Raw genomic sequence first — 25,558 nt, forward strand, 5'->3', positions numbered from 1 at the left:
GTTCAATACAGGTCATTCCGTTGGTTTATTTAAAAGAAAAAAAAAAAGGAAAGTAAAAAAAAAAAAAAAGAAAGAAAGACCCGTCTTCTCTCTGTGCTTTGCATCAGTCCGTGTGCCCTGAGGCTGCTCCCAAATGTCAGGGATGGACAAAGCAGCAACGCTTGTAAATGTGATATATGGTTGCATTTATAAATGCACAAGTTGTTTTAGCCTCCATAGTGCATGGGGGAGAGGGAGGAACGAAACAGGCATGGAGACCCAGAGGAAGCTGTGTGGGACATCTCGGTGCAAGGCTGCCCCAAGGGCCGAAGCGGTAGGAGGACGGCCAGCGGGCCCCGTGCCCTGGGACGCTTGGATGCTGGCCTCTAGCAGGTGTTCACCCTGAGTGGCCAAAGTTTTAAGATCAGAACATCAGCAAGATCAGCCTTGCTAATGTATTCTGCCCAAAACGGAGGGGAGCCGAGCTCTCTGCAGGAAGCCTTTTCTCCATCCTCCCTGCTGCAGGAGGGTGAGGAGGAGCCGACCTCACCCTACTGGGGAGCAGCAGTCCCTGTTTAGAAGAGCATCTCTGACTCCTGGGTGAGGAAGCCGGGGAGAAGCTGCACATGGTCAGCCCAGCCCTTGGACAAAGGCTCTGTCCCCTCTTCTGAAGGAGGAATGCAAGACAAAGGCAGGCAGAAAACTCCCCCTCCTGCTGCTGTGAGGTCCTTTGGCATCTTATATGTGAGGTTTTTGTCCCACCCCGGCCTTTTCTGGGAAACGGAAGCAGCCGCTGTAATGGTTAAAGGCTTCTGCACAGAATAGTGGTGTTGCCTCCTCCTAAGGAGGAGCTGAAAGGCACAGCACAGAGGGATTGTCCAGCAGTCACAGGAGCATCCTCTGTGCGATTGTTTGGGATGCACAGAGGAGAGCCTGAAGGTTACACGTCCCCAGTGGCCTTGTGAAAAGGACTGTGGTTTTTTTTTTTATCCTTGACAACTGCCAAGCCCACATCAGATGAAATGGTGGAGGAGAGTGGACTGAGCTGGAAGTTGGGTTGGCTGTTACGTATCCACCTTCTTTTACGCTTTCTCTTGAAGATCTGTGCAGCAAGTGGGGCTCAAACTGTGCTGCCTGACTAACCCGCTCGTTACAGCCCAGCTTCTGACAGCAGCCTCAGATGCAGAGCTCCTTTGCAGCAGCCTGCTCAGCCAGGAGGCAGCAAATGGGCACAGCAGGGGGAGCGTTTTGTTCTTGGTGGGGAAGAGAATCTGGGAGAGTATATTCAGAGGCTGTAGGCAGCCCAGAGCCTGTGGGAAGTGGACTCTCCTGCTTTTTTTTTTCTTTTTTTAACTCAGAAGCTTAAAGGAATCATCTTGGGATGGTGTTTCAAATGGTGCTCCGTGAACAGCCTGGCCATTTTATGTTTGAAGCATAAACACAGCTCTTAGAAACACACAAACTTAGTCCCTTGCGCTCCTGTAGTGGGCTGGTAGAGCTCAATGCGTAACTAATATTTTACACAAATATGTGTGAATACAGAGTTCCTCTGTTTCCTGCCCTTTGGCCTCCTGCTTTGCCAAAGTAAAACAAAAGTTTGGCCTGTGCAAGCTTTAAATTCCTGAAAATTTAAGAGAAAATAATCAACCACTGAGAAAAATGCTACAGTGCACTCTCAAAGCCCCCTGCCCTTCCTGTCTGTTCTAAGCCCCAGAACTAATGCCCGGGTAACTAGAACTCTTTTCTTGAAGAGATTATGATGCGAAGGAAGTTCTGTTTGAACATGCGGAAAAACCACTTTCCTGTGAGGGTGATGGAGCCCTGGAAGAGGCTGCCCAGAGAGGTGGTGGAGTCTCCTTCTCTGAAGATATTCAAAACCCCCCTGGATGCAATCCTCTCCAGCCTGCTGTAGGTTACCCTGCTCTGGCAGGGGGTTGGACTAGATGATCTCTGAAGATCCCTTCCTGCCCCTGAAAATCTGTGATTCTGATAGCTCTGTAGGTGTTTTCTCCCCTTTCTTTCCCATTTTTGAGTAATGCTTGCTAAAAGGGATACCCAAGAGCAGTCTAGCAGTCTTTCTGTCAGACACCTGGGCTGTGAAGGCTACGAAAAGAAGCTGCTTCCATCTTCTTTGGGTACTTCAGAGGAGGATAGTGCCTTCGCTAACCTTACAAGCTCCTTGAAAGCTCTTCAACAGAAAGGTGTCTTAGATATCTAGGGGAAGATTACAAGTGACTGTACAATCTTATGGTGCTCCTGTGTCCATCTAAGCATCCATCCTTCTCAGTGGCTTGCACATGTGGAAGTTTGTAGGAGGCCCAACAAGAAGAATAAGCTTTTCTGTCCTCCTCCAGTTTTCTTCCCTCGCTGAGGACACTCAAAGGCTGCTAAATTCTGTGGGAACAAGTCTTTCTTCTAATGGCACCTGGCTGGGAAACCTTCAGGTAACCGTAAAACATTCTGTTTTCTGTATGCTAGAACATGGGATGGGGTTTTTAAATGAAAGGCAAGTATCCTTGGCCACGTGAGACCACATAGTCTGTAAATAAACTCTCATTAAATACCTATTTTGAGCTGAGTCCTTATCTGACAGGAGATCCTGCTGTATGACATCCTTTCTTGCTCTGGGGCCTCCACCCCATCCTGAGGCTATTCAGTTTCTGAAACTATTGAAGACACAGGGATCCTTTGAAAGGGAGCTGTGAAGCACGTCTTGTTCAGGTGAAGGATGCAGAAAGCTGGTGATGGCACAGCTGGACAAGGTTGGAAGGGTCTTTTTCCTGCTCTGGAGCTTGAGATTTGACAAGGGCTTCCTTCTTGCTCCCTTACGGTTGCTGGGCTGGGGGATGGAGAGGGGAAGGAGAAGATTGTCCCCACTTGCCCGTGGAAGGTGAAAGCAGCCCAGCCAAGGGCGATGGGGCTGAGTGACGAGGCGTGGAGGAGCAGGAGAGTTTTGTGGGGCTGCAGAGGAGCGACTCAAATCTGGGTTTGTTTTCTTTCTCCACCGCACTCAGCGATGCCAGGTAGGTCCTTTCAAGCTGCAGGGCCTTCCTCCAGCCTTCCCTCCCCGTCCGTGGGAGGCAGCTGTGCAGATAGATCTCTAGATAGGTGAGAAATGTGTTGTTGCAAAAGCAAAGTGAGGCGGGAGATGCATCCTGCCCCGGGCAGCGCTTACGCCGAGGGGATGCCAAGCGCCATGGATGTGCCAGGGGGTTGGACTAGATGATCTCTGAAGATCCCGTCCAACCCCTGTAAGTCTGTGATTCTGATAGCTCTGTAGGTGTTTTCTCCCCTTTCTTTCCCATTTTTGAGTAATGCTTGCTAAAAGGGATACCCAAGAGCAGTCTAGCAGTCTTCCTCAAGCCGGCTGCGAGGGCTGGGGAGGGCTGCGAGGAGCGGAGATGGAGGAGCTGAATGAAGCTGCGGGGAGGAGAGGAAGTGTGGGAGGAGGTGGCTTGGATGGAGCAGGCTGTGAGGAGTCAGGGAGAGGACAAGGGGGCCCCCAGCTCGTGGAGGGTGGGAGCGTGCCCTGGGCACGGGAGTCCCTCGCTGGGAGCCTGCGTGAGAAATTCCCGGAGGCTGCAGTCATGGAAATTGTATCCGTGTAGAGATGGGCAGGGAGAAGGAGAGAGCCAGACACGCAGATGTGTCAGGGGTGGAAAGAAATGTCCTGGAAAACAGAAGAGGTAGAGGGAGGCTCAGAACCAAATAGGTTATTGTACGATAGTGTTTTAGCATTTGCTTTTCGGTTAAAATATTACGCTCTCCCCTGTCATCTAAGGCATCCAGGTGCCTGGGATTGTGGTAAGAAAAGCAGCATTTGCAGGTCTATCAGTGGAAGCTGCAAGACACATTTCCACCATCCCACTGCCAGCAGGGGTGAGTGAGGGCTCTGAGTGGGGCACAGAGGAGTGAGGCATCACGTTTTCCTGCTGGTGGTGTCCCCTGGGGAGGCATCAGAGCCTCTTCATCAGGATTTCGGTCCAGGAGACTTAAATGATCAAATAAGTTTATACACGCTTGCATAAATTGATGAGGCTCTGTTGAGAGGGGCATTAATTTTCCAGGCTTAACAACCTGGAGCTGTGCAGTAATCAACTTTCTATTTTCAACCTGCTAATCAATTTTTAAAAAAAAATTCCTGCAGCACACTTCTGTTTTCTGAAACTGCCGCCAAACCTCAGAGGTCAAGCAGTCCTTCCAGTATTGATAATCTGGGTTTTTTTCCCCGCTATTATTTTTTTTTTAAAGAACCTTTTGCCGAGGCCCCTTGTTTCTAAAAGCCCAATTTGAATCCCCGCAGTGGAGCTATTGTTTAATTGTACTCCAGGGATTTAATTCTGGCTCAGGCATCTTGTCTATGCTGTGTGCCTGCAGCAGGCAGCAGCACCGTGTGAATTTGCACCTCTTTGGAGTGCCCGGGCTGGGGCAGTTCCTCTTTCCCAGACAGGAGATAAAGGGCAGCAAAACCGAACTGAAAAAAGAAAAACAGGGAGGAAAAGCTTTTCCTTAATGTAATGCAAATATATCACGGCTTAGATTCTACTTGTATGTTCGTAAAAGACATTCAGGTTGAGTTGAAAATTAAATTATGAACTAACTGCCAGTGGGCCCCGCAGATTATATCACAATTGTTTTTCCCCCTTTACCAATCCCTGTCCTTTGTAAGTTAGGAAACTAAGCAGACAGACTGAGTTTAGCATTAATTTGATTATCCCTAGATTATCTTAATGTAATGTGGCTGGCAAATGAGTCTGAATGAAGTCTTTTTCATTATACTCTGCTGGGTTTTTTTTTTAATTTGCATCTGTGTAATGAGTTGCAATAACAGTATTACTTGGAGATTTTTAGACACGGTTTTCATGTTTAGCTTCTGTATCAGTTTGTTATAGTTACATATTAGCATGCGTGCTTATATCCATTATTGAGCGAGTTAGAAATATATTCAGTAGCTCTGATGAAAAATATAGCTAATATATTTTAGTGTTGGGCTCTGCGTCTGCCCTTAATTTCTCTCTATTAATTCTAGCTGTTCAGTCTTCAAAACAGCACTGAAAAACAGCATCAAATCTTATTTATGACAGATTGCCAGATTACCTCTTTTTTTTCTTTTTCGTTTTAACAAAGCCAGACTGAATATATGGGAGAAAATACGTTTATATAATAAATTATAGAGAGACCGTGCATGGGGTAATAGCAATGCAATAAATTACATTGTTCCTGTAAGTATGGGATAAGCTGCATTCAATTTAAACGTCTGGCTGCATCGCTGTCATGCTGGTCAGGAACTCACCGGGGGCCTTTTGAACATTCCTGCACCCGTAAGTCATGGAGTCGAAATCCTTCTTCGCTTTGCCCTCAAATGCAGAATTTCTCTGACGTCTGCGACTCGCTGCCTGCCTTTTAGCCAAGATCTCGCAGCCGAATACAAAATACAGGTTTGAACCCCTTCAAGCAGACAGTTTTCAAACCCCTGAATGATGCGGATAATGTAGGTCTGGCTCGTGTGAGGGATGTGGTCATCTTGTTTGCCTGCCAGCATCCCCAGTGACACGCACTGCTGCAAATTTAGTGAGGTTTTTGGGTTGGTTTTTTTTTTTTTTTTTAGACCAAGGTTGCAGAGAATCACAGAATGATATGGGGTTGGAAGGGACCTCTGGAGATCATCTAGGCCAACCCCCTGCCAAAGCAGGGCCACCCAGAGCAGGTCCCACAGGAACGTGTCCAGGTGGGATGTCTCCAGAGAAGGAGACTCCACCACCTCCCTCGGCAGCCTCTGCCAGGGCTCTGCCACACTCAAAGGGAAGAAGTTCCTCCTCATGTTTAGGTGGAATTTCTTATGTTCGAGTTTGTGCCCATTCCCTCTTGTCCTGTCCCTGGGCACCACTGAAAAAAGACTGACCCCATCCTCCTGACACCCACCCTTTCAGTATTTATAGGCGTTGATCAGATCCCCCTCAGCCTTCTCTTCTCCAGAGTACACACACCCAAGTCCCTCAGCCTTTCCTCATCAGAGAGATGCTCCAGGCCCCTCATCATCTCTGTAGCCTCTGCTGTCCCCTCTCCAGCAGTTCCCTGCCCTCCTTGAACTGGGGAGCCCAGAACTGGTCCCAGTGCTCCAGATGGGGCCTCCCCAGGGCAGAGCAGAGGGGCAGGATGACCTCCCTCCACTTGCTGATCACACTCTTCCTGGCCCCCCAGGATGCCCTTGGCCTTCTTGGCCACAAGGGCCCATTGCTGGCTCATGGTCATGGTCTCAGTAAGAGAAGTGCCAAGCGTTGTGCTAGCACAACCAGGCAACGTTACGTCACCAGGGGGTGATCCAGGTGGTGACTGCTCTCTCAGGGGCACAAGCAGGGTTGTTTCTATCAGCATGATGTTGCATGTATACCACAGTGAAGTGAACATGTAGCGATGGCCTGGCTTTCTGCAGAAACCAGAGAGGAACACAGAAACTTACTTTTGAAGGTTGTGAGCGCAGCTTAGTAGTTAATGCACTTAGGGCTTCTCCCTCTCTGTGCAGCACCAGCTCATAACTTGTAGCACACTGTCCAGATGGATTTGTCAAACTGATTAGTCTGAACCGTTTAGCCCCTCCAGTGCAGATTTTATCTGGCATTTTGGAGGTGGTGTCTTAGAAGAAATACAGAGGAGTGGTCAGGCTACAAAATGTGTTCTCCTAATTTGAAAATCTGGAGAGAGTCCAGCATAGGGCAACAGAGACGATGGAGGGGTTGGAGCATCTCCCTGGTGAGGAAAGGCTGAGAGAGCTGGGGCTCTTGAGCCTGGAGAAGAGAAGGCTGAGGGGAGACCTTCTTCATGCTGACAAGTCTCTAAAGGGGGGGTTGAAGGAGGATGGAGCCGGACTCTTTCCAGTGGTTCCCAGGGACAGGACGAGGGGCAACGGGCACAAGCTGGACCATGGGAAGTTCCACTGCAATGGGAGGAAGAACTTGTTTGGGGTGAGGGTGGCAGAGCCCTGGCAGAGGCTGCCCAGGGAGGGTGTGGAGTCCCCTTCTCTGGAGATCTTCAAGCCCCGCCTGGATGCTCCTGAGTGATGTGCTCTGGGCAGCCCTGCTTTGGCCGGGGAGTTGATGACACTCCAGAAGGTCCCTTCCAACTTCAACAAGTCCGTGACTCTGTGAATTGCAAGGTGTGACCATGTCAGAAGGGGGACATTTCTGGCCTTTGGATGAACCAGGGTGATGCAGGCTGAACTGCCATGGGACCAGGCACAGTCTGGGGACAGTGTGCCAGGCTGTGCATGGACAGGAGATGCACTTTGAGTTCCCTTACTGTCTGATGGAACAGCATCAACTCCCTGTTTTCCTGCATACAGCCCCCTGTGTGCATGCCAGAGAAGACATTTGACTCCCAGATGCCCAAACAGGTATTTCCCATCTGCTCTGGGTGCAGGGTAGTGAGCTCAAGGGAGATGTTCCCTCACCCAGATTCAGCCTGGGGCCGCCCTTTGGATGGATCTCTCTTAGATCCTAGTTCTTGTCTTGGTTTCCCATCCTTTTCAACTTACTCCCTGTGGCTATTCAAGGGGTAAGCTGGATCCCATACGTGTGAAACTGGCAGGTTTAAAAGAGAAAAAGAAATTGAAAATACAGTGGGAAGTAATCTGTTTCTCTCTAGAGCTAGTTAACACCTCTTGGGCTTAGATTGCAGGCATTACACTGTTTATAAAACATCTTGAGGCCAAGAATATGACTTGGTTTTATTTCTTTAGGCATCAGCTATATTTAGTCAAATTAAAGGTGGGGGGAATTCACCCGAGAAAATATGTGAGCAGCGTTACACCAAGAAAATTTACTAGTCCACGGTGGAATGGTTCCCTCTGAGTTATTTCCCCAGTTCTCATTATAGAGCAGTTGGATAGTAAAGTCAGGAGAGACGGAGCAGCTGAGTTATGACCATTGCTGCACGGAGGAACCTCACCTGCTTTATGTGGGCTGTAAAAGAAAATGGATAATGACATTTTAAAGACTTCAAAATATGGGAAGCTCAACGGAGTGATCTGGTATAACTGTCTTAGAGATGCTGCTTTTGCATATTAGAATGGTACAGGAGCTGGTCTATGGGAAATTTAGAGACTTGGCATTTCTGTGGAGCTGGAGAGAGGCTTCAGGTTTGCTATTATAAATTATGACATGAAATAGTAACTTTGAAATGAAATGTTTTAATGATTTCCCCGTTGAGTGCGTATGAAATCAATACCTCCCTATGAAGCAGTTTGATTGCATTGAATCAGCATTCCCTCCCAGAAAAAAAAAAAAAAAAATCAGTAGTTTTTGTTAAAACAGAAACTTGCAGGAAAAGAATGGGTTTTGTGTGAGGATGGTCCACTTGCTCCATTATGTTTAAGTCCTATAAGTGCCCCTTCCAAGCAGGGATGGTGCGAGCATCCAGGAGGTTACTGAAAGCAGCCCTGAGTATTTACAGCACCTCCAGAGCTCCTGTGGTAACTGCTGAAGGATGTGTGTTCATCCTGAGGCACGTCAGGTAGCTTCACTCTTTGTTCCGTGGAGGGAACGTGTAACCACCTCAGGTTTACTGTGAGGCAGAAGTGTTCAACAGCAGTTCCTGTGAATCAGCTCCTACGCAGTAAATCAGAGCCTTACTTCACTCCTGAGGATTTGCTGATTTAGCCATACACTGAAATCATTTGGATTTTATTTTTTAACGTATCTTCTTTCCGTTCCTTTGCTGTTTAATTCCTCCTGTTGATGGCTAGATCAATGCTGTGCTTTGCCATCTGTCCTACACATTTGACAATTCCCTGGTGAGGTCCTGGTAACTCTCTCATAACTTTTCTTTTTGCTGTGCACACTTAAGGAAACGAGGCTTATGCAGTCACACTGCTCTGCCTTGGAGACTGACTGTCAGAGAATCACAGAATTGTCTGGGTTGGAAGGGACCTTTCAGATCATCCACTCCAACCATCAACCCAACTCTGATAAAACCCATCACTAACCCATGGCTCTAAGCACTATGGCAGCCCGGCTTTGAAATCCCTCCAGGGATGGGGCCTCAACCCCTGCCCTGGGCAGCCCATTCCAAGGCTTAAGAACCCTTTCCATGGAAAAATTGTTCCCAATCTCCAATCTGAACCTCCCCTGGTGCAACTTGAGGCCGTTTCCTCTTGTCCCATGGCCTGTGACTTGGGAGCAGAGACCGACCCCCCCTGGCTACACCCTCCTTTCAGGGAGTTGGAGAGAGCCAGAAGGTCTCCCCTCAGCCTGCTTTTCTCCAGGCTGAACCCCCCCAGCTCCCTCAGCCTCTCCTCATCAGACTTCTTCTCCAGACCCCTCCCCAGCTCCGTTGCCCTTCTCTGGACCCGCTCCAGCCCCTCAATGTCTTTTTTGTGGGGAGGGGCCCAAAACCAGACTCAGCCCTCGAGGTGGGGCCTCACCAGTGCCCAGTACAGGGGGACCATCACCTCCTGAGTCCTACTCCCCACGCTGTTCCTGACACAGGTCCCTCCTGCCCTAATGGTGTTTGAACCTACTGGCCAATGTCAAGCAGACTTAACAGAGGTAGGGCTCTTGGAGAGACTTGGAGCAGGTGAGTGAAAGCGGTAACTGTGTCCTCTGCAGTATCTCAACCTTAGATACAAGTGAATCTAGATGGGGTCCTTCTATGTGTGCCATAGCTGTGGTAACAGCTTTAGGCAGAGCCTCTTTGAACATAAGACGTTCCACCTCAACATGAGGAGGAACTTCTTTCCTGTGAGGGTGACAGAGCCCTGGAAGAGGCTGCCCAGAGAGGTGGTGGAGTCTCCTTCTCTGGAGACATTCAAACCCACCTGGACACGTTCCTGTGCACCCTGCTCTGGGTGGACCTGCTCTGGCAGGGGGTTGGACTGGATGATCTCCAGAGGTCCCTTCCAACCCCATATCATTCTGGGATTCTTTCTCCTTGGGCAATGATGAATCTATCCACAACATGCAAACCCACAGAGAAAAGAGCATCCTTAGTTCCCACGTTCATGGAAATCCTCTCCAGGCTTAGTCCTGAACATGGGAACACACCAACTGGCCACCCGTTTGAGGGTTGCTATTTAGAAGAACATGTCAGCTCCTCCCATTGTGTAAACTGGTTTCCCTGGACATGTTACATCTCTCGGTGGCTTTGCTGTGGAGTCAGGCCACACAAAGTTCTATAAGGCAGAAGTCTTTGCAGCAGCAACAGCACCCAAGTCCTGGTGGACTGCACATTGCCCTCTGGAAATGGTAGAGAAGGTGCTTGTTCAGTCACAGCCTGTGATTTTTTCACAGCTACCACAGAAAAATCTTACCTTTTGCTTGATTCTGGATACGAATGTTATTTGTTTCATTAAGAATTACAGTGCGAAAGGACTTCTGTAACATGTGTTGTGCTTCAGTCCCTCCTCAGAACCAGTAAGAAACATGTCCACAGTGTGCTAATACACACAGCGTTGCAGCAGGTCAGAAGTGGTGGTGTAGCAGAGCTTGTCAAGAGTGCAAAGTGTTGGATCAATGGTTGCTCTGAAGCTGTTTCCAAATCTACAAGGTCCCGGGACAGCTTCAGTGTCATGATGGGATCCTTGGAGAACCAGCTTTGCTGCTGAGGCTGTAAACTTTCAGGTTTACTAAACTGAGATAATTTGCAAAGGAATGTTCCGTCCTTATCTGAAAGAGGAGTCGTGTTTTGGCCTAAATCTAGATGCTTGTAGCAGTGAGTCCTGTCAGACTGGGTCAGTGCTCCATGGTCATCAAGTTCTTCCTTTAATCTTTTATTTTTACATACAATGTTTCTTTTACATGTATATTAATACCTATTTTCATGTCTGTATTCTCAAGTATTTAGTATAGAAGTAGGTTGCAGTTCTGAGAGTGGGTGTCTGGTTTGATACCCGCAGTAGGCATCAAAACGTGTACTGAGAGGTCTGGCTATAAAACCAGGAATGTTGGCATCGTTATCACTGAAGGTCCTAGTCCTGTCCTTGGTTCGAAGCAGTGTGAAATGGAGATCTCAGAATCGAGTTTGGAGATGGCTGCTTCTCCGGTTAGTCCACATGATGTGGGAGATACAGGGATGCATTTTTGGGAACAGAAGGAGGCACGTCTTTAAGCACATCTGACTGAAGTGTGTTGTTCGGAGAGATGTCATCCTGCCCCTCTGCCCTGCCTGGGGAGGCCCCATCCGGAGCACTGGGACCAGTTCTGGGCTCCCCAGTTCCAGAAGGACAGGGAACTGCTGGAGAGGGGACAGCAGAGGCTACAGAGATGATGAGGGGCCTGGAGCATCTCTCTGATGAGGGAAGGCTGAGGGACTCGAGTCTTCTTAGTCTGGAGAAGAGAAGGGTGGGTGTCAGGAGGATGGGGCCAGTCTTTTTTCAGTGGTGCCCAGGGACAGGACAAGAGGGAATGGGCACAAGCTTGAACATAAGAAGCTCCATCTGAACATGAGAAGGAACTTCTTTGCTGTGAGGGTGGCAGAGCCCTGGCAGAGGCTGCCCAGAGAGGTGGTGGAGTCTCTGTCTCTGGAGACATTCAAACCCACCTGGAGACGTTCCTGTGGGACCTGCTCTGGGTGGCCCTGCTTTGGCAGGGGGTTGGACTAGCTGATCTCCAGAGGTCCCTTCCAACCCCAGATCATTCTGGGATTCTTTGTAAGGTGTTTGTGCTCCTCTTGTACCTGAGATGAGTACGTGTCCTGTGCCTACTCATGTCCTGGTTTTATGGAAATTGGTATGTACATGTGGGAAACACATTGTACATGTTTATGGATGAAGGACAGGTTCTACAAAGTGTGTTACTGACAGCACTGCAAATGATAGAATGGTGCAAAAACCACAGGAGACTCTTCACATCTATCTCTGCTGTGATGACTTTGAGGATTTATCTGGATGTTTTATGCTCTAGGTCAACATTTGTGAATGCCCTGGTTTTAGTTATAAATATACTTTGGAAGAATCATTTATAAAAACTTTTTGAATTTTCTGGCTAAAGCATTGTTTAAAACTTAAACCCTTAGAAAGATTTTTGATTGTCGTCTTTTGAAGACATGAGAGGGAAAGGTGGGAAGGGAGGGTGCTTGTCCCTGTTTCCAGCATGAGGCAAGAGAACATGGTTATCTAGTCCTTTGTTTCTTAAATTTCTTAGTTTCTGTGGCTACAAGTCCTGCAATTCAAGCTGTCCTCAGTGCTGTCTATGGACACGAGCTGATCTTCCCTTCCATGTGGGTCACAAGTGCAGCAAAGAGCTGAGTTTGGGGCTGTAATTCTGAATTTTTGCACTCTTACAGGTTTTAATTCAACTTCATACGATTTGCAGAATATTTTTTTAGTGATTTAATTGAGCAGTCAGTGTGAATTTTGTGGTGCTGGGGTGCGTGCAAAGGAGAGGGAGACTTTCTAAGTGTGCAGGGTTCACATGGACATAAACAGGTGGGTTTCCAGCAGAGACATTTGCATTTGAAAACCTGCTCTAAACGGGCTGGGCTTTCCCAGGAGAAGCAACACCAGCAGCGAGCCGCAGCGATCGATCAGCATAGAATTGTGTGAGCATTTGATGGGCAAAATGTTGTGGTATAAAGACAGGGCCCAAGAATAAGCCCTTTGTGGCTTTGTTTCATTCCTGAAAACTGTGACTGAGAGGCTTTTATCATTTAAAAAAAAAAAAAATAAATTAATCAGCCACATTTTGGTTAACCTGGAAAATATCACAAGACCCTTTGCAACGTTCTAAGTGCTGTTTCTTTAATCCAATTTTGATACTAAAAAAAAATATTTTAAAATCGTGTTTTTCTTTGCTCTCTGCTTATATTTCCCCAACTCTAAAAGTAAAGTAATATCTGAACCACTCCTTTCAGTCGCAGAGCTGAAAGCGTGTAATTTAGTGTACGTAACGATAAACTCTTGCTTTCAAGCAGCTCACATTTGCTGTGTTTTCTTCCTTTCCTAATTTTAACGAAGGGAAATAGTCCCTTACTTATCACAACACTTCTGTTGCACACCTTGTTTTTCGGGCCAAGCTCCTATGGTCTTTGGAGTTTATTTTAATTCTTAATCAAATGATCTGTCCCAAGGAATTTATTTCATCTGAGAAAACGTATAGAATGAGTGTTCAAACACACACCAATGGGGACACCTGGTGGAGAGACTGGGAGTTGCCCAGGGCGCCCTGTATTGAACCCATGAATGGGTGAGCAGGAGTTTGCTCATCAGTGGGATGTCTCTGGAGATTTTTGACCACAGCAACTGCCAGATAACTCTCCTTAGTTTTTACCTGCCTGCTGCTGACAGCTCTCTCTGAGCATCCTGCCCTTGCTGCCACCCAAAAGTACGTGCACGCAGTCGTGGTGGTACCGATGCACAGCGAGTGGTGTCCGAGCACCCCAATCATAGAATGGTCAGAGTTGGAAGGGACCTTAAAGATCATCCAGTTCCAACCCCTCTGCCCTGGGCAGGGACACCTCCCACCAGACCAGGTTGCTCCAAGCCCCATCCAGCCTGGCCTTGAACCCCTCCAGGGATGGGGCAGCCACAGCTTCTCTGGGCAACCTGTTCCAGGATCTCACCACCCTCACAGCAAAGAATTTCTTTCTGGTATCTCATCTAAATCTCCCCTCTTTCAATTTAAAACCATTACCCCTTGTCCTGTCACTACACCCCCTGACCAAGAGTCCCTCCCCATCTCTCCTGGAGCCCCTTCAGGTACTGGAAGGCCGTTATAAGGTCTCCCCGGAGCCTTCTCTTCTCCAGGCTGAACACCCCCAGCTCTCTCAGTCTGTCCTCACAGCAGAGGGGCTCCAGCCCTCGGAGCATCTTCATGGATGTTCCAAGAGGTCCATGTCCTTCCTGTGCTGAGGACTCCAGAGCTGGACACAGCACTCCAGGTGGGGTCTCACCAGAGCAGAGCAGAGGGGCAGAATCACCTCCCTCACGATTCTGGCCAGGCTTCTTTTGATGCAGCCCAGGATGGGGCTGGTTTCTGGGCTGCCAGCGTGTGCTGCCGGCTCATATTGAGCTTCTCATCCACGAGCACTCCCAAGTCCTTCTCCTCAGGGCTGCTCTCCAGCTGTTGGAGATGGAGATTCCTCAGTGTCGGTTGTTTAATGTGACTGGGGACAAGTCCCTTCCAGCCCTATGTGATTCTGTGCTTGCCTCTGATTTTGGAGGCAGGCAGATGGTACTCACTTCATCCCTGGGGCACTCCACCTATCTCAGAGGGTACACTATGGCTCCCAGGCTGTTAATTTGTACATGCTGTAAAAGCTCTACCTGGAGTGGGACAAGCACAGGACCTGCAGACAAGGCAGTTGGGTGGGCAGCTTCACTGCACACATGGTGTAGGAACTGTGTGCGAATGGAGCATGCTTTAATTAGTGTGAAAATGGTCATGGTTGGTTATTTAACTCCTAGCTCGCTCAGAAAGCAATCATTAGCCTTTCCTGTGATGGGGCAGCAACGTACAGATGGGTTCTGGTCTGCTTTTTGGCATGCACCAGCTGTGGAACATGGGATTATCTGGGGGTTTTGTCTTTCTAAGCAGGAGAGGAGGAAAAGAAAGGAATGCTTACAGTCCTGAAGAAGGAAGGATAATTTCTGGCTCTTTGTTTTGATGCAGTCTATTCTGACATAGAGAGAAATTTATAGCCTACTGGTTTTTCATTGTTTGGGAAAGAAGGAACATATTTATTATAATTCTGCACCAGAGCCACCAGACAATTGAGAGAGAAAGTGACTTTGGCTTAGACCATCACAATTTGGCCAGCAGACTCTGGATTTTTATTAGATATAACAGAGTATTATTTGTGTTTAATTCACATTTCAGAATCTTTTCTCTGTGGCCAATCAGAGCCGCAAATTAAGTATGAATTGCCGTCCAGTACGGCCTGCTGACTCTACACCCTCTCACAAAATGAGACTGATGAGAGATGAGCTAATTTTATTTGTTGATATTCCTGTGTTGGGATTAATATAAAAACAGGACACCATTTTTTTGCCCCAAGACTCAAGAGTGGGTGATTTTAAAGTTCAGATGGCTCAATGAGACTCTTTTCCTGCTTCAGGTGCTCCAGCTGACTGGGAGGCTCAGCAGAGCTGGTGGGAGGTAGTCACTGGGAGTAGCCATCAGCAACTGGCCTGCTCCAGACCAGAGGTCCCAGACTGACAGCGGTCAGGAGCAGATGCTAACAGAAAGGATATTTTAGCAGACTTTACGGATTAAATATTTCTTTCTTCTCTTCCTTGCAGAAAACACCTTCTGCAGCGGTGACCATGTATCGTGGCACAGCCCTTTGGACAACAGTGAGTCTAGAATCCAGCATATGTTACTGACAGAAGACCCTCAGATGCAGCCGGTGCAGACTCCTTTTGGGGTTGTTACTTTCCTACAGGTATGACCCTGCAGTGGTGGCTCTGACTGTCACCTCCTGGGCGTGGAACGTGGCTAACATTACATTTCATTTAGCTTTGCAAAGTCATATGCTTATTATCCTGCCTTCCACCTTTCTTCCTGACTTGATTACTGTGGATCTCGTCTTTGAGCTGTTACTCTAGAGGTATTCATTAAGCGTTTTACCAGGATTGAGCAATGGCACACTTGGCTCTCAAGATAGAGGTCTATCTGATGGAGAGATGCTTTCCACCCCGAAACAGACCTGGAGTTGAGTATTACGTTACTGCTCTGAAATTTCAAACATGAGCATAGGGAAAAAAGCTGAGAGAAACACTTTTACAAGGTAATGTAAAGCTAAATTGAAGTTAATTCTATGGTAATATTGCTGAGTGATCCACTGGTTTGAGTTCCAGGAAAATAAGAGTTTGGAGCAGGACTCAGAGCTGCTTTAGCATTATTTAAGGGCAGAAACGTAGCTTGCAGCATGGACACAAAGATTCTTTGGAGGCTAAGTGAGTTTCCCTGTATCGATCTACTGTTTAAGGAAGGTTCAGGTTTGCTTTGCAAAAGAAACGTTTGAAAAATCCTTTGCGATTTAATCCTACTGTTCAGTGAGGGGAGCTTCCTTGGCCAAACAGGTTTGCTTGCTTTCCCAAAGTCCTTCTCAGTGATGTCTCTTAGATATGAGCTGCTTTGGATATTTTTAAATTGCGTATGGAGTTATTAACCTTAGTGGAAGAGCTGGCATATTTTATGCCAACTGCTGACTTCTCCCCACTCAGTGGAAAAGCTTCTGTCCTGTGGGAAAATGCAAGAGTCGGTGTCTTAAAATTTAAGCTTGAAGTTGGTCCCCTTAGTCCTTGGCTGTAGTTGCAACGTGTAGGAGTGAGCTCTGTTACCACAGACCTGCACAAGGCAACTGCTGTGCAAGAGCCAAGCCCTTCCTGAGTTCTCCGAGATGCCCAAAAGTCTGTGTTTTACTATTAAGAAAGAAATCAGAGTGAGATTATATCAGTGAAAGGCGAGTTGTGGGACCTGGAAGGAGAGACAGAGTGCCAAGCTAAGGAGGGTGGTTCCTGACTGACACCCCAGTTAGTGCTGCACTAGTTGGCATCTCTTCTTCAGTGCCCAGCTGTCCTCGATCAAAGGTCATCCTGCCCCTCTGCCCTACCCTGGGGAGGCCCCATCTGGAGCACTGGGTCCAGTTCTGGGCTCCCCAGTTCCAGAAGGACAGGGAACTGCTGGAGAGGGGACAGCAGAGGGCTACAGAGATGATGAGGGGCCTGGAGCATCTCTCTGATGAGGAAAGGCTGAGGGACTTGGGTCTTTTGAGTCTGGAGAAGAGAAGGCTGAGGGGGGATCTGATCAATGCCTATAAATACTTCAAGGGTGGGTGTCAGGAGGATGGGGCCAGTCTTTTTCCAGTGGTGCCCAGGGACAGGACAAGAGGAAATGGGCACAAACTTGATTATGAGAAGTTCCACCTGAACATGAGGAGGAACTTCTTTGCTGTGAGGGTGGCAGAGCCCTGGCAGAGGCTGCCCAGAGAGGTGGTGGAGTCTCCTTCTCTGGAGACATTCAAAACCCACTTGGACATGTTCCTGTGGGACCTGCTCTGAGTGGCCCTGCTTTGGCAGGGGGTTGGACTAGATGATCTCCAGAGGTCCCTTCCAACCCCATATCATTCTGTGATTCTGTGACAGTCAACTTGTTGCATCCTGAGACTCTTGGCCTCTAATCTTCCACAACACACACAGCTGACTTGTTTTTCCCCTTTGTTTGATGCTTGTTGTCGTGGAATTATTTTGACCCATGAGGATAAATGATTGCAAAATGAAAAGAATGAAGACAAAATAATTTCCTGTTTAGAGTCTTGCTGTTTGTAAGTAATTAGTGAGTGAAGGCCCAGGGAGGGGCGTCCTGAGTTGAGGGAGATTCAGCCTGGGAATGCAGTGCATCTTCAAGGGCTGGGTCCTGAGAAAGTGAGCCCTGCGAGGGGCAGGGGAGGTGGGGTTTGCAGAGCTGGTATGTGCTGACGTTGATGGTTTTCCACCCAGATCCCTATCGGTGCCGATCGGCGCTTGCGGCCAAGGCACATCAGGCCTTTGCTGCTCTTCAGAACTCAGTTTTCACTTTGCCTCTTTCCTGATAAAACATCAGTTGAACAGATTTTGACCCAGAATTCGGTGTCGTTGGAAAAGGCTTTTAGAGTATACTGAGGAAGAAAATAGAAGGTTGTGGCTAAAATAATTTTTCCTCCCGAAGAGTGAATCATTGTGCTCAGAGGCACAAGCCGGCGGTTGATGGATCAGGAAGAAACCGCCTTCCTCTATCAGCTGAAGGGTGTTTCACCCCTTCGTTTGAAGCGGCTGATCTCAGCTGCTGTGGGAGAGACATCTGGTATTGCTCAGCCTGGCAGCTCCCACCCTGAAAAGCAAACACATCCTGCCTTACGGATTTAGGCAGGAGCCTGCGATTGTGAGCAGCGGATTATGCGATGTGTAAGCGGCTTTGCTTGATGGTGCCGGGTAAGATGTAACCAGTCAGCAAACTGAGTTGGTCAAGGATTGATGAGTTCCAAAGCACTCCCTTGTGGCAGCAGGTCCCTTGCCTGATCTCAGATGCTGGTGCAGGACTGCGTTTGCCCCTAGCAGCTGGCTGACAGAGCGGTGTTTTGCTCAGACCCTAACCTGTCCCGTCTTGTGTGGACTAGACTGAAAAGTGAGAACAGACTAGTGGATCTTTGGCAAACCCTGATTTGTGACCAGGCCCTCCTTGTAGTTAAGCTCACACACACCATACTAGGTTAAATGTTAGGTGACCAGGGTGCTTCACATGGTAAGTGCAAGGAGAGGACATCAGGAATCGCAGAATCCCTCTGTTGTCTCAGGCTCCATTTGCCCTCATTATCTAATTATTTTAAAGACATGGTGCTTCTCTGTGTCTGTGCTGTTTGATCCACCAGCACGTGGTACATTTTCTCTACGGTTCATGCACGGTTCCCATCCAGTTCAGTATCTCTGTTTTCATTTATTCCAGATTGTTGGGGTTTGCACTGAGGAACTGCACGCGGCTCAGCAGTGGAACGGGCAAGGGATCTTGGAACTGCTTCGGACTGTCCCGGTGTAAGTGCTCATATAGCCCATATAGGGGAGCATTCCCGCAGAGAACAATTCAGCTGTTTATTTTTATTAACAGTCTTTAACTTGTTGATGGAACTTATTTAATCCTGTGCTGTAGCGAGAGATGGGAATTCATTGCAAATCTGTTCTCACGCACAGACACTTAGATGGCAAATTAATGCATGTGGAAGTCCACATGTTCAGGGGGAAACAGAATGAGGTCTTGAAAGCTTAATTTCCTTCCTCTTATGCCTGCAGCGTTTTCTCTTTGGTTCTTCCTGAGAGAGCTGTGGTAAGTGTTACTGCTGACCTCTGTGTAGTTTAAAAGAAAGGAAGGAGAGAGTCTGACTTCCAGCGCCAAGCAAAGCGTGGGCTCTCTCTGAAAGTGAGAAAGTCACTCTCAAATTGGCCCCACTTTTGTTGAGCTGGTTTGCAGTAGGAGGAGGAGTGTTCACGCAAGTGAAGTTCATTGTTACTTCTCCCATGGCAAGACAAAGATGTCATTGGGTTAGGGAGGAGGTGGGTTTTAAATGGCAAATAGTATGTTGATGCTTTATTCGCTGCCAGGATGCAGCTAAACATTTTTGGCTTGCAGGTGTTTTGTTTAAATATTTTAATCTTATATTTAGTGGAAGTTATTGCTGTCTGATTGTAGCTCAAAAGATTTATCTTTTAAAAAAACAAAATGATACTGAATATGTGTTTCTGGGCACAGTAGTACATTGCCTAGTGTCACAATGGCCTTTAATTGATTGATTATTTGGAAAAGCCTTTGCTGCTGGACTTCTTAAACTTGAACTTTTCCCTTTTACGCACAAGTGCAGATAATTCATGCGAATGCCCTAGAGTAGAGTGAAATTGTCCAGCTGCAAGCTTTGTTTCTGGGACCCCAAGACAATAAACACTGCCTGCAGCTTCCTTGGCTCCTCTAAGTCAATGCAGATATAGCACCCCTCTCCTCGCTGTGTTCTCATGTTGGTTTTTGGCCTTTGTGCTGTGGTACAAGCACCTTTCCAAGGATAAAATGAAACCCAAATGTGCACGATTCGAAGGCAAAGTCACAAACTAACTAAGAAGCCGCTGATGTCAGGGTAAAAGTCTCTTGCACCCCAGTGAGGAACTGAAGCAGGTCACACCTCTGCAGTTAATAATTAACAGCTTCCAAAGTGATGTGAAAAAAAAAAAAAAGAGTGGCTATCGATGCATCTGAAAAAATCTACAAAATATTAACTTTTATTGCTCCCACTTCAAGTGCTTTAGGAGACTGTAACACAGACAAGGCCAGAGGAGGGGGCTTTTGACTGCAATGACAAAGTATCTCATGAAAAAAATGAAAATTTTTATGGCGATTCTAAAAGATTTCAGTTTTTACTCCAAATAAAAAGCACCATCTGAGACTGACTCCTGCAGTCTTGCCTGCACTGTGACCCGAAGTAAAGTCTCCGAGTAGTTCATCTTTACAGTAATCTGTTTTCTATCACCTTTGTGGGGAAACATCTTGACCCTTCTGACTTTTATTGCTAATGAAAACAAAAGATTTCCCTGAACCACCTCGGCCATTAAGTACCAACTGGGCAAAACGGCTGCTGTGAGGATATTTATCAGCAGCTTTTTACGGTACTGAACATGACTGCCGACCTCAGCAAAAAGTACAGTCTCACTGGGACCCCCTGCTGCATCTTTAGATATATAATAGAGGTATAAATCTTGACCCCCATGCCTTGCCCATCTTTCTTAGACCTAGGACTGGACTTCCCAGTCCCAAATCTGTTAAGATTAAAACCCAGTTCAGTCCTGTATGAGTAAGTGGGTCTGCACCAGGGGTAGATAGTCTGTGTCAGTGCTGACTGCTCTGCAAGACTGGGTGGAGGCAGGCACCAGGCAGATAACAGTTAGATAGTAGAGAGTAAACTCTCCATGAGCCAGCAATGTGCCCTCATGGCCAAGAGGCCAATGGGATCCTGGGCTGCGTAGGGCAGAGTGTGGCCAGGAGGTGGAGGGAGGTCATTCTCCCCCTCTGCTCTGCACTGGGGAGGCCACAACTGGAATCCTGCCTCCAGTGCTGGGCTCCCCAGTTCAAGAGAGACAGGGAACTGCTGGAGAGAGTCCAGCGTGGGGCAACAGAGAGGATGGAGGGGTTGGAGCATCTCCCTGCTGAGGAAAGGCTGAGAGAGCTGGGGCTCTTCAGCCTGGAGAAGAGAAGGCTGAGGGGAGACCTTCTTCATGCTGACAAGTCTCTAAAGGGGGGGTTGAAGGAGGATGGAGCCGGACTCTTTCCAGTGGTTCCCAGGGACAGGACGAGGGGCAACGGGCACAAGCTGGACCATGGGAAGTTCCACTCCAATGGGAGGAAGAACTTGTTTGGGGTGAGGGTGGCAGAGCCCTGGCAGAGGCTGCCCAGGGAGGGTGTGGAGTCCCCTTCTCTGGAGATCTTCAAGCCCCGCCTGGATGCTCCTGAGTGATGTGCTCTGGGCAGCCCTGCTTTGGCCGGGGGGTTGGACTGGAGGGTCTCTAGAGGTCCCTTCCAACTCTGACAATTCCGTGACTCCGTGAACAGCTAGGTCATGGAGGGCTTTCATTATGTATTTGGGAAATGTAAAGGACAAATGCATGCTACGGGATGCATACAAAACATAAAGGGGCTTCTAGGTTTGTTTTAAACTCTGTCTTGTGCTTCCTTCCTGCACAGGTCGATTCTGAGGACTCTGTTGAGGAGTACTACCTAAAGAGCCTGTTTGTTTCATTACCTTTCTTTCTTTCTTTCTTTGTAGAGCTGGAGGCCCCTGGTTGATAACAGATATGCGAAGAGGAGAGACAATATTTGAGATTGATCCACATCTGCAAGTATGTCTTTAGTTAATAAAATGTCATATCTTTTGTAGTAGCCAGGGAGAATTCGTTTAAAGGTATAAAAGGGTTCTATTATTTTCTGTAAAGATGCTGTGATCTTCTCGATGTTTGCAATAATGTCAGAAAAGTTTCGAGACTCCCTTTGCCCTTTCAGAGGTGGTTCAAGAGTGCACATGTCCGGGCCCAGGTGGATGGCAGCTCTAGGAAGAAATCTAGAGAAGGGAGACAAGGAAAACAGAATCTCATATATGAGACAAATTGTTAAAATTTGGACTGCGTGTTTTAGAAAGGAAGAAAATAGAAAAATATAGAAGAACATAGAACAATGCAAGATTTAGAGATGATAGATCAGGAAATTCCTCCTTTATTTTATATGCAGGCATAAGGAGATATGTAGAAAACTCAAAACCAACTAAGGAATATATTTTTCACAGCAAATGTGACAGTGTAGCTCATTCCTGTAGGATGTCACTTGAGGCCAAGTAGTCAGTGTGGTCTGAGAAATAATAGGAAGCCAAAAGTATCTCATGCAGTTATTAATAATCCGTGCAGGAAGACACATTAAACCTTCTTCTTCGAAGTTAAAGTTAATTTCTGAAGCGTAAAGAGAATAGGACCTCTGTGGAGGGGCTACCATCCCACGGGCTACTGCTGCTCTGCTGCTCCATGTGTTTGGGAGACAGTTCTGCATCCCTTCAGCAGAGTTATGGTGCTGGATCCAGGTCCCAGGCAAATCCAGTGTGGTGTTGTGTCCTTGTGTCAGTGAATCACTGAGTATTTGCCTTTAACAGAGAACTTAGGGCTTAGCCTGGTCGGGCACGTGCGTATGTGCACGTTTTGTACAAGCTATTGCATTTGTGTATGGTCTGCGTGTCTGCATCTGATTACCCTCAGTTGCCTCACAGCATCTTTTATTTTGAAAGCTTAAGAACAAAACCAAATTCTACTTTTACTGGTTTTGAAGGATTTGTTCATCTAAAATAACCCCGGTCTGAGAGAGACACAAAAAAAAAACACCAACCCTTTCCCACAAATGTCCCACAGTGTGGGAGCTAATACGACTGCAAGACCTATAAAGTTTTTAGGCTCTTCAAAATTTTGCCCTCTCCCCTCCTGGAGGGTGTTTGTCTGTTCTCTTGCACGCTGGTGATTCCTGACGATAAGAGGGTTTTCTTCAATTTACTGTAAATGAAAAGCAGCTCAGCTTACTGGAATCTGAGTCAGCCAAGGCAAGTCAAGGCAAAGAAAAGAGCACCTCTGCCTCACCAGTGTGTCCTACCACCGAGAGCTGCTCTGTCTGTGGTCTTTCCGGACTTCCTCACCTTGAAGACATTCCTGTTTCTGTTCTCTCTTGCCCTTGCAGGAGTGTGTATGTGCAGGTGTGTGTGTGTGTGTGTGTGTGCACCTCCTTCCTGCTCTGCTGCTACAGCCCCTGGGCATTCACAGGGCAAAACATCCCACAAAGAGCCTTTGCTGAGCCCGGAAAGCAAGGGTGGCTTCAGCCACGTCCTGTGCCTCCCGCTCTAATTACTGGGGAGAGGATAAAGTGTGAGTTGCTTGGTGTTTTCTGGCTGGTGGTGAGAGCTGAAAGGCAGCAGTGGGAAGACAAGAGAGGGGAGGGAGCAGGCAGAGAAAATGGACAACTTTCCAGGGAGCAGGAGAGCACGCTGCCTGCCTGAGAATCACAGAACCACAGAATCTTCATGGTTGGAAGGGACCTTAGAGATCACTGAGTCCAACCACACAAAAAAACCCCCTACAAACAGAAATAACCCAGCAATCTCGGGCACTAGAGCATGCCCTGAAGTGCCACGTCTACACGTTTCTTAAATCCCTCCAGGGATGGCGACTCCACCACTTCCCTGGGCAGGCTGTTCCAGTGCCTGACCACCCTCTCAGGAAAGTCATTCTTCCCAATATCTCATCTAAACCTCCCCAGCCCCAACTTCAGACCATTTCCTCTGCTCCTGGCATTATCCCCTTGGGAGAAGAGGCCAGGACCCACCTCTCTACACCCTCCTTCCAGGGAGCTGTAGAGGGCAATGAGGTCTCCCCTCAGCCTCCTCTTCTCCAAACTCAACATGCCCAGTTCCCTCGTGTGACTTGTTCTCCAGACCCCTCCCCAGCTTGGTGGCTCTCCTCTGGACATGCTCCAGCCCCTCAATGTCCTTCCTGTAGTGAGGGAAGCGGGCAGAGCTTGTTTGGAGGCTGCATTGTCTCTGGTGGGAATTGGTTGAGGCCTAAACCCAGGCCTGGCAGCAGCAGCTGTACTTTCTGTTCGAAGTTGCCGAGAATGGATCCCAACTAAGATGTCATCCCAGGATGTCGGCAATTAACGCTGTGGCAAGGCTGGCTGTTTTCTGTGCAGCCAGGCTTCCCTGTAGGCCATTCACATTTCCCTGGCAGCTCTGTCAAACAATCCCTGTGGCTCCCCGGCTCTGCCGCTGACTCTCGGTGCCTTGCTTCTGTTTTAGCAGATATCTCCGAGGAGAATAAAGCTGATTCGAATTTCCTGAGTTGCGGTTGCCGCTCTGCGGGTCACGCTGCAGTGCTCTGGCTCGTTTAGAAAGGGATCAATGACTTAGAAGAGCCTCAGAGCGTCCCTCCCACATGCTGAGAGGAAAATGGGACAGAAACATCCTTTCTTTGAGGAAGGAAAAAGCTGAACCTCCTTTGCCCTGGGCTCCTCCAACCTCCTGCTCAGGCTGCCCTTTCAAGGGAGGAAGAACAGCCCCCTCAGCCCAGGCACATCTTTGCTGGCTAGAGATGGGTTAAAGCTGTGCATTGCCCCAGCTGAGAGTCTGAACTGCTTAGGGTGGTGGGTTGGTTTGTTGTTTTTTTTTGTTTCCCCCCCTCTTCATCATCAATACTTGCAAACAAGCATGCAAATGAGGCCGCCTTAGGCCAGCTCGTTTCCATCAGCCCCCGCCTTGATCTCCAAGGGATGCCAACAGAGCAGCAGCACTTCTTCCCCCCAATCTGCAGAGCAGCTGAGATGCAGATGGCGAGTCCCTTTCCCCCTCCCCAAGGCTCTGCGCAGCGTCCGGAGGCCCCAGCTCTGTCTGTGAGCCCTGGCTGCAGGGATGGAGAGGCACGTCCCACCACAGCCTCTGCCCAAAGGTGTCCTCGGGACCCTCTGGGCTTTTCAGCCCCCCGCTTAAGGTCAAGCCTGATGGGTCTCCCATGCTTCTCCAACCACTGGAATGAAAAATGACTCTGCTGACAAGTTGAATCCCCCCCATGCCAGCTGATTTGGGTCCTCACAGAGCGCTCCCGAAGGAGCCACGTGCTGAATCTCACTTAGAGCATCGTTTGCATATGTAGGATCGGATGTATTTTTATTTCTTTTTCCACAACTTCTATTTCTGGTTGAAACAACTAATTTTATGTTTAGGAATATAACAAAAGAAAATCCCAGCAGATTTAGTATTTCTCAGATTTTCCCATTACGTTTTCATAGAAGCCAGTTTCCCCTCACGCTAGAGGAAGATCCCAACAAGGAGTAGTCTTTCAGGGAGAGAGGGGCAGAAGGAAGGCGTTCTCTTGAACACTTAGATTGAAGTTAGGACTGCTCTGGTCCTGCCACCAGCCACAGGCTTCTGCCACCGCTCTTGGGCCAAAGGGCCAGTCCAGGGAGGCGATCCTGCTGAAAAATAAAAAAGGAGTTGGCTCAAGAGAAGGGGTAGGAGTGCTTGGAGGAAGGAGGGACTGCAGCCACTGCGGATTACATCAGCTTCCACTGCTGTGGAACCGCACCCTGAGCGCTTCTGCTTATCTGTGAGCTGCTCAAATCCTCTCCTGAACGGCCACAAGAACAGGCGATGCTCTTTCTAGGGCACATCATGCACAGCTGGGCAAGGGGGGGAGGGTGGGGAATGTATCTGGGTTTTAGTCTGGAAGCTGCTGCTTAGGAAAGAGATTTTGCAAAGTACTGGATGCTCCCAGGGTCTCTTGACTCCCGTGGCAAGGTCAGGCTGGAGGGTAGTAACAGCGAGTGGAGAGATCCGCTCCCGTTGTGACCAACACAGCTCTGCTTCTTCCTCAAATTTACAAAGTTCCTTGTCCCACAAGTGGTGGGACTTATTGCTGGTGTGGAGGTGACCCAGCTGTGTGCAGTGAGATGGAGATCTTGGCAGTGCCACTGGGTGGTACCAGAAGGGACATCCCTTGGGCAGAGGGGAAAAGGGGCCCGGTGGATTCGGTGGCAGCGGCAGGAGCAACCCCTTCCTTGGG

General features: G+C 48.2%; 1 protein-coding gene across 2 annotated transcripts in view; it reads left to right on the forward strand.

The window, feature by feature from the left end:
* SUFU (suppressor of fused homolog (Drosophila)) overlaps nucleotides 1–25,558 on the forward strand; it is a 98,074-nt gene that overhangs the window by 36,173 nt on the left and 36,343 nt on the right. For both annotated transcript variants that reach the window (XM_014959155.1, XM_014959164.1), the window contains exons 3-5: nucleotides 15,209–15,351; nucleotides 18,393–18,478; nucleotides 21,247–21,319. In XM_014959155.1, the coding sequence (XP_014814641.1) occupies nucleotides 15,209–15,351; nucleotides 18,393–18,478; nucleotides 21,247–21,319 (302 nt within the window). The remainder of the gene's footprint in view (nucleotides 1–15,208; nucleotides 15,352–18,392; nucleotides 18,479–21,246; nucleotides 21,320–25,558) is intronic.

Source organism: Calidris pugnax, unplaced genomic scaffold (genome assembly GCF_001431845.1).
Source record: "Calidris pugnax isolate Ruff unplaced genomic scaffold, ASM143184v1 scaffold4, whole genome shotgun sequence".
In the NCBI taxonomy this organism is placed as follows: domain Eukaryota; kingdom Metazoa; phylum Chordata; class Aves; order Charadriiformes; family Scolopacidae; genus Calidris; species Calidris pugnax.